Below are 12,197 nucleotides of genomic sequence, written 5' to 3'. Positions count from 1 at the left end.
TCTATTTTTCTTATCTGAAAATCACTTACATAAATCAACTTTTTCCAGAACTCCCAAACAAAACGTGAAGGTGAAGAAAATGTTAGTCACTCAGTCGTGTCCGACTCTTTGCAACACCATGGACTACAGCCCGCTGGGCTCCTCTGTCCACGGAGTTCTCCAGCAAGAATACTAGAGTGGGTAGCCATGCTCTTCTCCTAAGTGTCCCCAAGATGGCCTCACCTGGCACATTCCACACCTGACAGCTTCCTGAACGTTCTGAACGGCACCAAAATCCATCTTAGAACTGTAGAAAACAGCCCAGCTTGGAAGCTTTGCTGCGGTTTTGTTGGTGAAATGAGAAACCCAGCTCTAGTGAGAGCTCCCTCCAGACATCTGTGAGTGGGGGATGGGGTGGGGGGCGGGGCCATCCCCAGGCACTGTAGCTATGTCTGCTCTCCCCCTTCTGGCGCAGGGCCCCCTCCCTCTCTCCTTCTGGCCCCTTCTCTCCCATCACAGGCTAACACTGAGGTCAAGGCTGGGCCAGGTCCGGGCTCAGCGGGACGGCGGGGGAGCACACAGGAGCCCACGCCTTGCCCTGTGGATGAGAAGCTCCTAAGTCTGGGACCTGCGGCAATGAGCCGGCGGGGTGGGGCAAGCTCCTCAAGGGTGGAGCGACTGACGAAAAGCTCTGCGTCCTTTCCTGGATGAATCTACCGCCTCTTGCTTGCTTGTCGCTCTGAGTCCTGACCACACTCAGGTGACAGGGTACTGGGTCTGTGTTTCCCATGGGGATGCCCGCCCCGGCGTCTCTCAGGTGGATCTGATGCGGCTGACCCCAAGTGGACCCCCGTTTGGAGCCCTGCTCTGAAACCCACTGGCCGCTGCTGAGAGCTCCCAAGACCAGGCCCTCACCTCCCTGCTTTGGAGCCCCCTCCTCCAAGCAGGCGGGCGTTCAGTGGCCCTTTGACCTCCCCATCAGGGACACCCCTCCCCTCCTTCCAGATGCCTCCACCTGCTAATCCCAAACCACCAAAAGCAGTCTCTTTCGAAAAACTTAAACAGGTCCCACCGCACACCACCTGCGTGCTAGCCACGCTGTTCCTGGCAACTCCTGAGGAAGGCCCTGGTCCCCTCTGGCAGCCCCCCAGTGCCCCCCACCCAAACCCTTGGCACTGTGTCCCTGCCCATCACTGTGGCCTTCTGCAGCAGCTGGTCCTAGAGATACCTTCCCCACGTGGGGCCCCCAGAGCTGAGAACGAGACTCCGACTATCTGGACACACAACCTCAGACTCTAGATGTCCGCAGGTTCTGTGGACTCACTTGTCCCCTGGGCGGGGTCGTTCTGACACCCCCACGACAGATGCTCCCGGCTCCCGAGGGCTTGGCCCCACCCTGCACACCTGGGGTCTCGCCCAGCTCCGCTGGCCCTGTGGGACAGGGCCCGCCCCTCACGGACCACCCCGGACCGCCGGCTGCTGATTAAAGGGGTCCTCTGGAAGCCCCTCTGCCGGCTGGGGCCAGGCAGCGGCTCTGCTCACACCCCCAGGCGTATGATCACCTCCTCCAGGACGGAGTTTATAACTTTCACAGTGAGATGGCCCTCGTGTTTACGCTCATGGTTTCCTACCTCAGAGCAAGTTTTGAAATTGTGCCCACCTGCGATTGAGACCAGAATTATATTTTGGGCTGAGGTTCACTTTTCTGAATTGTCGGTGGGCTCATTTCCACCTAGAAACGTGAGCAGACTGTGCCCAACCGGGATTTCAGTCCCAAAGGAAGACCCCCCCAGCCACCAGGAGCTTCAGGAGTCTGCGGCAGGCCCTGCGAATGTGCTTCTCAGGAGAAGCGGCCTCTGTCATGACGTGGGGAAGGGCAGCTGGCCCGGGCTGGGGGGAGCCTGTCCGGTTCCCCTTCCTGCGAGGTCTTCCCCCAGGAGCGGAGCTGAGCTGCTGGAGGTGGGGTCAGAAAGAAGCCCCTCGAGAGCCCCGGGGAGCGGAACGAGACACAGGCCAGGGAGGCGCCTCCCCAGAGCCCGGGGGCAGCACAGGCCGGCGGGTGACCCCGGGCCGGCACCCTCCCCTCCCAGGGACGTTGGCCCCGAGGAGACCCCACTCACTCGAAGTACTCGGCGGCGGGCGTGGTCCTCAAGGTGCCGTTGGTGCCTGCGCTGGCGTTGGGGGCGCGGGCGTCCGAGCAGCGGGGGCTGTTCCAGGTGTGGTTGCAGTGCGTCCAGGGCAGCTCGGCGGTGAAGGAGGAGAAGAGATAGTGCAGCGCCCAGGCGATGATCACGTTGTAGAAGAAGCCGATGTACAGCGAGATGAGGATGACCGCGTAGCCCACGCCTGGGGAGAGCGGCCCGTCAGCGCCGCCCTGCCCCCACCCCCACCCCCGGGACGCAGCTGCCGGGGGCGTCCTGAAACCAGGCAGCGCCTCTAAGCACGCCGGGAGCCGAGGCCCAGGGTGGGTCCCGCCGTCGTCACGGAGGAGGGGCCACTCCCCCGCCCCCAGCACCATCCCAGGCCTACCAGACCTGCATGGCCAGAAGGGGACACCCTGGTACAGCCAGGTCGCCTGCAGACACACGGAGGAACTAAGGGCCACCTTGGCTGCCCACCACCACTCACAGCCAGTCAGGGTCGCCCAGGCTCAAGTCACCTAGGACCACCCAGGGTCACCAGGGCAATCTGACCCAGGGGTATCCAGGGCCACCAGCCAAATAAAACCATCAGAAAAATCCACCGCTACCCAGGGCCATCGAGGAAGACCCAAGGATACAGAACACCAAGTCCACGAAGGCCATCCCAAGCCACTCAGGGTCCCCCAGGGACATCCCAGGCCACCCTGCCAACAGGGCCCTGAAGGCTGCCCCAGGGTCACCCAGGAATACCCCATGTCTCCCAGAGCCAAACAAGACCACTAACAGTCACGAAAGGATGGCCAGGGTCTCCACGGCTGCCCCCAGCCTCCCGGGCTCATCCAGGACCAGCCAGGCCTCCAAGACAAGCCCCACCCAGCAGGGCTGCCTACAGCCACCTAAGGCCACTCACAGCCACCTCACTAACCGTCCCTCCCCCAGGCCAGTCAGGGTAGACAGAGGCATCTGGGTCCACCCAACATCACCCAGGTCCATGCATGACCACCCAGAATCTCCCGGGGCCGTGCTTGACCACGCAGAGCCCCCTGGGCCTGTCAGAGTGCCCTGGGCAGGGTCACAAGACCTGGAATTTGGGAGAGTCGCTGAGGGGCTCCTGACCGCTGGAGCAGAACGGAGGGGCGAGCAGTCTTTGGAGCCGTGTCATCCTGACCGTGGTGGACGGCTGGTCTGCGGTAAGACCTCTGTCCTGTTCGGTGCTGGGCAAGCACTGCTGCGTCCCGCTGCTGCGGTTCAGTTTACCCAGCTCCACACAGACTTCTCTCATTTCCACATTCTTTCCCGGCTTTGCTGCTGGGACTGGCCTGGGCATCAGTACCCTGGAACCTCGTGGGCACGGCCCGGTCCTGCCTGCCTGTGGCCAGGAGGAGCTTATCTTCACAGTGACTTTTGCAGGGAGCGCGTTGGCTTGTTTTTTGTGGGTCTAACCCTCCTTGTTTGTTGTTGTTCAATTATTAAGTCATGTCTGACTCTCTGAGACCCCATGGTTGAGCACGCCTGGCTCCTCTGTCCTTCACCATCTCCCAGAGTTTGCTCAGGTTCATGTCCGCTGAGTCGGTGATGCCATCCAACCATCTCTGCTGCACCCTTCTCCTCCTGCCTTCAATCTTTCCCAGCATCAGGGTCTTTTCCAGTGAGTACACTCTTCACATCAGGTGGCCACAGTACCGGAGCTTCAGCTTTAGCATCAATCCTTCGAATGAATATTCAGGACGGATTTCCTTTAGGATGGACTGGTTTGATCTCCTTCCTGTCCAAGGGGCTCTCAAGCATCAATTCTTTGGTGCTCAGTCTTCTTTATGGTCCAATTCTCACATCCGTACACGACTACTAGAAAAGCCGTAGCTTTGACTATAGGGACTTTTTCGGCAAAGTGATGTCTTTGCTTTTCAATACGCTGTCTTGGTTTGTCATAGGTTTTCTGACCCTTAGGAGAAGCTATTTTCCTGCTCAGGACACTTCATTAAAACTCTCTTCCTACCCTGAAAGCAGAAAGAGAGTGACTCCAGTTTGCTTATGTGCAGACATTAAACAGATCCAGTACCAGGAGTGATTCCCCTGGTGGCTCAGCGGTAAAGAATCTGCCTGCAATGCAGGAGCGGCAAGAGACCTGGGTTCGGACCCTGGGTCGGGAAGACCCCTGGAGAAGGAAACGGAGACCCACTCCAGCGTTCTTGACTGGCAAGTCCCATGGACAGGGAAGCCTGGAGGGCTATATACAGTCCATGGGGTCACAAAGAGTCAGACACGACTGGAGTGACTCGTACACAGCACAGACAGGCCCTGGTGCACGGCCCCTCTCGGGAGACATGCTCAGTAGCAGCGATGACAAGATCTATGCTGTCCCTACCAAAGGCCTCCTCTGGGGTAGACCCCGTCCTTGGGGAATAATTTCTCACTGCACTTCTGTCCCCTGTGCTCCCCGGGAGAAGCTGGCTCACGGTGGACTCGCCCGGCAGCCGCAGAGTCAGGAAGCCACACGGCTTCTGAGCGCCTCTCAGAAGCTTCCTGGCCGTGAGCTGGCTGTCGGTGGCTGCTGAAAATCTCCAGAAGGTGACGACTCTGTTCACCAAACCCTCCGCTTGTGGCCTGGGGGACTCGGAGCCGCCTTTGACCAAACGCCAGAGCAGATCCAGCCCCGTATCCCAGGGAGAGTGGCCTGAGCCTCTGGTCCTTCTGCCCCAGGGCTGCGTGCACAGCCAACCCCCGGGACGGCCAGGTTGCTCACGGTCACAGCAGAGTGACGAGGGCACCTGGGGCTGACACGGCTCCCCGGGGACATGCGCTTTGCCCCTCAGCAGCAGCACAGCTGCCTGGAGGCAGAAGGGCGGCAGATATGGAAACAGAAGATGGATCGATAGACGCGCTAAGTCAGGTAAGCAGGCGGATGATAGACAGCTGATCCGTGACAGATGGACAAGGCAGACCCACGGAGAGCGATGGCCGGGCGCACAGGTGGGAGGCAGAGGGCGCTGCGGGTTGGACTGTGGCCTCCAACGTGGAAGAGTTTTGTAACCCCCAGTACTTCAGAATGTGATCTTACTGAAGGCAGGGTCTTCACAGAGGAAAATCAAGTCAGGGTGGGCCCTAGTTCACTGCGAATGATGTCCCCATTAACAGGGAAGCCTGGGCGAAGAGACACCCGTGAGGACGCAGGGAGAAGACGGCCCCCACGACCGCAGGAGCGAGGCTGGGAGCAGGCCCAGCGCCCTCTCCCCAGCCGCAGAAGGAACCAACCAGCACCCTTGAGTTCAGACCTTGGAACTTCGACACAACAAACGTCTGTTATTTAAGCCACTTGGTTTGTGGCGCTCTGTATGGCAGCCCCAGCAAACCAGCGCAGATGACAGAGAGGGGATCACAGAACTGCAGACAGGAGGCTGTGTTACCTTTTCTACCGTGTTAGCACTTTGACAAAACACCACCACCCAGGAACTGCAGGCTGGCTTCGCCTGGGAGCAAGGACACACGCTCGCAAACCCTCGGTCATTAAAAGGATGTGTCCAAGTGCCTAGACACCCAGCAAAGCAGCACAGAATACACACAGCTGTGGCTGACCAGCTAAGCGACCACCCCAGCCGTGCCCCGGCCACGCCCTGCCCCGCCCCAGCCCCGCCCCGCCCCGCCCCTCCCCGCCCCGCCCCGCCCCTCCCCGCCCCGCCTTGCCCCGCCCGCCCCCCCCGGCCCACGCCCCTGCCCCCCGCCCCCGGCCCACGCCAGCCCACCACGCACCCTGGCCCACACTCTGCCAGGCACGTGGGGCGTCCCCGCCAGCCCCGCCGTGCACCGCTGTGCCCCCAGCCACGCCCCTGCCCCATATCCCGCCCCGCCCCGCCCCCGTCCCTGGTCCACACCCCGCCCCGCCCCCCGCCCCGCCCTGGCCCACGCCCCTGCCCCCCGCCCTCGCCCCCAGCCCACCGCGCACCCTGGCCCACACTCCGTTACCTCTCAGGATGGGGCAGATCTTCCAGACGCCTGCCGCCCCCTCTCTGTTGAACTGCCCGAGGGCCAGCTCCATGTAGAACAGCGGCACGCCGGCGACGACCATGAAGAACAGGTAGGGCACCAGGAAGGCACCTGGGGACGCGACAGCACGCTCAGCCTGGACCGAGGGCGCGCCAGCCCGCTGTCACCCCAGCAAGTGCGCCGCCGTCCACGCGCGTCCCGGGCACGGCCGCTGTCAGCCTTCCTCGAAGCTCCCTGCAGGCTGGGCCTCCTGCGTCTGTGCCTGGCTCCCGCTGTCACCGCACCCTGACACATCCCTCTGGGGACCGCCGCCCCCAGGCACGCGCAGCAACCGAGAGCGGAGCGTGCCAGCCGGGCCCGGGGCAGCTCTGCTCCTCACTGCTCTCTGCTCTCCACCTGCCCGGCCCTGGGTCCCCTCTCTCTCCTCAGTGGGGATGTCTGTCCTCGTGAGCCGTGGACCCTTGGGGTCCAACGCAGCCTGGTCCCCAGGACACCAGCCTGCCTCCGTTGGGGCTGTGGCAGCGCTCTCTGTTGGCAGGAGCCGCCCCCCAGCTGGGGCCTCTCTGGGCGACGGCGCTCTGAGCACAGAGATTGGGGCCCCACCAGCTCAGCCGTCTTTAGCCGACTCGCTCTGCCCACGGGAGAGTGATTCTGCCACGGCTCTTCCCGGGAGGGGCGGGAGAGGCAGGGAGACCCCCCAGGGCTGCCTGTCTCGGGTCGACTTCTGTGCCTGCTCAGAAATGCCCAGCTGCTCACGGGTGCCCTGGTAGGCCCTCCCCAAGGAAGTTTCCTGAAGTCCCGAGTGCGAGGCGTGGAGTGACCCCGATGGGGTGGCAGTGTCTAGGAGACTCACGGGGAACGAGCACTGATCTAACCGGCTTCTCAGCTTGGACTCTGAGGGTGACCCGGGCCCATTTCTTAGTTTTCTGCCTTGAACGCAGATGGAGCAGTTCCAGGGCTGGGTGTGCAGGGGAGGCGGGGCTGGGGAGGGGAGGAGACACATTCCCTGGGCATCCTGGAGCTCCAAGCACAAGGGCTGCCGAACACTTTGTGAGCACTGGGCGGTCGGTCAAAGAGGCTGTTCTCCAGGCCTTGGAGAATTTTCTTTTCCAAAGTGAAGGCCACTTTGGGAAACAGGAGGCAGAGTCACAGTGCCTCCAGCCACGCCCCTGCTTTCCTGGCCTCAGCGTCCTCGAACGGACAGAACCGGTAGGGGACGAGACTGTTCTGAGCGCTACCGTGCAAGGTCCATGCGCCCCACTCCGCCACGTCCCCCTGGAGCCCGGCCTCCAGCGCCCTCGGCGCCCGAGGCAGGAGGGCAGGAGGCAGGTGGACAGACTCACCCCCGCCGTTTTTGTAGCACAGGTATGGGAACCGCCAGACGTTGGCCAGGTCCACCGCGAAGCCGATCACCGAGAGGAGGAAGTCGGCCTTCTTGCTCCAGGTCTCCCGATCCTGGGCCTCCGTGGGGCTCTGCGGGGGGTTGAGGAGGGTGGAGTTCGTGAGCTGCACCCCGTTTTGCTCCTTGACCAGGACGAGCTCCATCGCCTTTGGGCCCGTGGCGTTGGCCTCCTTGGCCGGAGCTGCCGTGGAAGACATCAGGGCCACGGAGCACCTGCCCTCACTCATGGCCTCCTGGACTCCGGGACCCTGTGCTGCTGCCCTCTCGGTCTTCAGCCAGCGCGAAAGAGAAACACACACAGGGACGCACAGGCTTAGCAGCCCGAAGTGTGGTGCACCGGGTGGAGTGAGCAGGGAGGGGTGGCGCTCCAGATGCTTCTTCGGGGGCAGAACGCAAGCTGTCCCAGCACCTAAGGAGACAGAGCCGAGATGAGCGGATGACCTCCACTCCTCGTGGGGCTGGGAGCCAGGCCATGGGGACCTCAGACCCCTGCCCCGTTCCCCTCCCCCAGCCCATTCCATGACGGGCAGGGTGACGGCACCTCTAATGTGGTTTCAGTGATAACGCAAGAGGCTACCTCCACGCTCCCCCCACTGCCCCCGTAAGGTGATGATCTTCCAATGGTTTTCCATAGTCACTCTTCACAACAGTGCACACGCAGTCTTTACACTCAGCAACCAAAGTCAGAAGCAAAATTTTAAAACCAGGGTCACCCACAGGAAGTCAAAGTTTCAAAGTAGCGATTACAAAAGTCTCCGTCAAGGAGCGGCTGCATGTCCACATCCACCGCGGTCCCGGGACGGCCCAGGCAGGGATGGGAGCTCACGGGACTAGTTCCCGCATGGAGCGGCTTCATTTGGGAAATCACCTCCCAGTCACCTTCACGACAGTCTGGGTAGCGCAATCAGGGGGGATGGAAGAAGTCACATAGTCATGCCGGAGAGCAAGGTGGGCCCTCAAGGCCGTGGGCAGCTTCAAACATGACTTCTTCTGGCGTCTGGATGTTTCAACTGCACACGCTTGCAGGTGTGTGTGCGCGTGCACACACATACACACACACACACACACACACTGAAGAAGAAGGCAGCAGGAGGCAGCGGAAACGGGGTGACTTTCCTCTGCATCCGAGTTTGGACAGAAACTCACAACACAACTCATCACAGCACATTCCTGAGACGAATGAAAAGGCACAGAAGGGACCTGTGGGGAGGAGCAGAGGAACTGGCCTCGGCAGGGTCCAGGGGAGCAGGCAGGGCTCGAGCAGACCCCAGCGGACTGCTCTGACAGCGGCCCTCACAGTCGAGCCAGAGATCACCTGCTGGGGACTCCCCGGCTCGGCATGTGGGGTGAGCCCACCTCACGCCTGAAGCCACGGCCTCACAGGCCAGCTTTGGGTACAGAAAGCAAAACGTGCTGCTTGGGCAGCGTGGTTCTGAGCCCAGGACAGAAGCAGAGCTGCAGTCTGCCCCTACAGCCAGCCTGGATGCCCAGAGCCTGCACACACCCCCACCTTCCTGGGCATCCCTGCCCCATCTTAGACTGCAAAGGCTAAGCCCTGAGAGGAGAAGCCATGCTGAAAGTCGCCCGGGTTGGATCTGGGGGCGGCCCCCACCAGGCCCAGGTCTAGTTCAACAGGGAGCAAGCAGCCCCGGCCTCACAGGGCCAGCCGCCCCTCTGCCCAGTGCCCGCTCCTAGCCTGGGGCAGGGCAGGGGCAGGGGACACGGCCGGGGGCGGGGCACACACAAAAGCCCCGCGCCCTTCTCGGGCTCACACCTCTCGGCCACCTCACCTTCAGATGGCCAGTTGCCCTGTTGCAGCGCTCTGTGCATCCCAACTGTCGGCTACTTTTACCTGTGGCCTCCCCCGCACCCCGCCCCGACGGTTCCCGCCCGGGCCCCGCGCCCTCGGCCTCAGACTTCAGGGGACGCCGGTGCGCGGCGCGGCCCACGGGGGTGGCCCGGACTCACCTGCGCGCCCGGCCTCTGCGCCGCTGGAGACCCGCCAGCCGGCGTCCGAGAAAGCTCCAGCTCCGGGCCCGCGGCGCTCACGGCTCTTATCTTGTCGCCGGGACCCGCCCCGCCGGCCGACGGGGGCGCCCGCCCGCCCTGGCTCCGCCTCCGTGCCGCCCCGGGTGGGCGGAGGGTGAGCGTGGCCGCGCCCCGCGCCCCGGCACCCCGCCCCGGGAGCCCACCGCCCTGTCGGGACGGCGGCGCCGGTGCCCCGCCAGCAGCGCGTTGTGCCCGCGGCCTGGCGCGTCCTGGGGCCTGGGGCGCCTGGGACCCGGGACGCCTCTGGTCCCAGGCCTCGCAAGACCAAGTGTGAAAGTCGCTCAGCGTGTCCGACTCTTTGCGACCCCACGGACTATACAGTTCTTGGAATTCTCCAGGCCAAAATACTGAAGTGGGTGGCCATTTCCTTCTCCAGGAAGGGCTCTTTTCCGTGGCCTTCCCACCCCAGCTTGCACCCCAGAGCTGCCCCGCGCACCGGCATCTGCTTGGAGCTTGGGGCTCCCTCGGCCCACCCACTGCTCCGCCCCAGTGAAGCCCGGGAAGGGCAGTCGCAATGGGGAAGGAGGTGGGCGGCGGGCGGGGATCGAGGCGGGTCTTGCCTCCCTCCGCTGCACCGACCTCCACCTTGACGCTGTACCCACCCCGCTCCCCAGACCAGTAGTCTGGAACTTTCTTGTCGGTTCCGTCGCCTCCTCCCCCGGCAGCCGCCCCTCCCGAGGTCTGTCTGGCCATCTGGGGACATCTCCCTGACCAGTCGTCCCTGGCTTGGGAGCGGGGGTCCTGCTGCGACCCCGGCTTCGCCCTGGTGGGCAGTCTCAGACCCCGCCCGGTCTCCGCCCTCTCTCCTCCGGCTGTGCGCCCGGACAGCGAGGTACCCGATCCTCGTCTGGGTTCGGGCTGCAGAGACGCGCGTCTTTCTGTGGCCGGAGAGACGCCTGCGCAGGATCCAGGGTCCGCGCGTCGGGCAAGGAGCGAAGCGTCCCGGCGCTTTGCCGACCTGGAGCGCGAATCGATTGGAACCAAAGGGCTTGAATCACACTCGCATTGGAAAACGATTTCCCCGGATGGCCGGAAACCTCAGCGGTCAATACCCGCTCCCTGACCCGGCGGACTGGGATCTTTGCAGAGATGACCCCCTGCAAGACTGTGCATTCGGAACGCGGAGGAATACAGTTCCCAAGTCACCAAGCAGGCCCAGGACCCTCAGGCGCAGGACGGCGTGCAGGTAGGTGGCACCCTGGCTCTGCATAAGGAGGAGCCCGCGGGATCGAGTCCCGGATGGCAAGCCTCCCCCTTCCCCTCCCCCTCCGTGTAAGCTTCGGTTTTCCCACCTTGCGTCCCCTGCAGGGGCGGCCACACCGCTCTCTCCGCTCTGAGCCACAGGCTTGGCCGTGTCCCTCTGCCAGGGCCTGCAGCCCACCCTGGCTCCTCAATACCACCGCGCTCAGGGCTCCAGCTTCATTCCAGAGACCACGTCTCGCTGCCTCTCCGTAGCCTCCCCTCTAGGGGCGGGTTCCTGGCGTCTGGCGGGAACCACCCTCCCAGGCAGGACTGGGGTCCAGGGAAGAGCCCAGAACTCAATGTCCCAGCCTCTCTGCTGCTGTAACAAAGATGTCTCAGGCTGGATGGCTCACAAAGTCGAGTGCCCACAAGACAGAAGGGCCCAGAATCACTCCGGAGCCGCCTTTAAAAGAGCACCGGCCCCGTTCCTGAGGGCTCAGCCCCTGCCTGGGCCTCATCACCTGCCAGACCCACCCTCCAGGACCATCCCGGGGTGGAGGGGAGGGGTGACGGCGTCAGCATGGATTTGAGAACGTGCACGCAGAGAGGTGACAGGGATTGCATGAGATGGTGACGCATCGCCTCGAACCCGTGAGGACCAGCGGCCACCCCAGCAGGCTGTCTGCCCACAGACGCTCCACGTCCTGAGTTTCGAGGAAGAAGAGGCATCCTAGGTTGGGGCTTGATGGACAGGGTCATAGGAACACGGGGTGGAACCAGCCAGCTCAGACGTGTGTGTCTGCAAGCACACACACTAGGCCTGGGAAGGCGGGCGGTCCCCGCGGGGGCCAGTGTGGCACAAGCCCACCCCGACGGGGCTGCCGCCTCCGTGCCAGACAGACCCAGACAGGAGCGGCCTGTCACGGCGTCGCTAACCTGCGCGAGGAGAAGGGTGTTGTGGGCATGCAGGGGTGCTGCTGCCCGCCCGGCCTCAAGATGAGGGGCCCAAGGGTGCTGGAGGGCAGTGACCGCGGGAGCTGGGCCTGCGGCCGGGCTGCAGAGGCCCGAGAAGCCTGGCTGCCTGATGCCTGCTGCGCCTGCATCGTCCTGGGCGGGGCTCCCCCCGGCCCCCCAGCCCGCACCTGTGCAGGTAGGACCTGTGGGGTTCAGAGCTGATCAAACAGCCAGGCTTCACGGGCTTGGAACTCGGCCCAGGGTGTATCTTCAGAGTGTCTGCTGTTGGCTTGGAGGCTTCCACAGGTGATGGTGACTGAGTCCCGTCCTGCTGACCTCGAGAAGTCGCTCAGCGTCTGCTGTGGACCAGCTGCAGCCGCAGGGCCCGGGGCGGGGGGCCAGGGGAGCCTGTGGCCAGGCCGCTGTCCCCACTGCGGCTCTGCCCCACTGAAGGTCGCTGCCGGGTGTGGCCCTGTCTCAGCACCCCGCCCCACTCACAAGAGGATGAA

General features: G+C 63.5%; 1 protein-coding gene across 1 annotated transcript in view; it reads right to left on the bottom strand.

The window, feature by feature from the left end:
- Nucleotides 1-9,490, bottom strand: part of SLC6A3 (solute carrier family 6 member 3) — a 33,880-nt gene extending 24,390 nt beyond the window's left edge. The window contains exons 1-4 of the mRNA XM_018065473.1: nucleotides 9,472-9,490; nucleotides 7,445-7,772; nucleotides 6,081-6,212; nucleotides 2,100-2,325 (exon numbers count right to left, since the gene is read on the bottom strand). Coding sequence (XP_017920962.1) covers nucleotides 2,100-2,325; nucleotides 6,081-6,212; nucleotides 7,445-7,730 — 644 coding nt within the window. The 5' untranslated portion in view covers nucleotides 7,731-7,772; nucleotides 9,472-9,490. The remainder of the gene's footprint in view (nucleotides 1-2,099; nucleotides 2,326-6,080; nucleotides 6,213-7,444; nucleotides 7,773-9,471) is intronic.

The sequence above is a fragment of the Capra hircus genome, chromosome 20 (assembly GCF_001704415.2).
Source record: "Capra hircus breed San Clemente chromosome 20, ASM170441v1, whole genome shotgun sequence".
Classification (NCBI taxonomy): domain Eukaryota; kingdom Metazoa; phylum Chordata; class Mammalia; order Artiodactyla; family Bovidae; genus Capra; species Capra hircus.
This window is presented reverse-complemented; position numbering and strand designations above follow the sequence as displayed.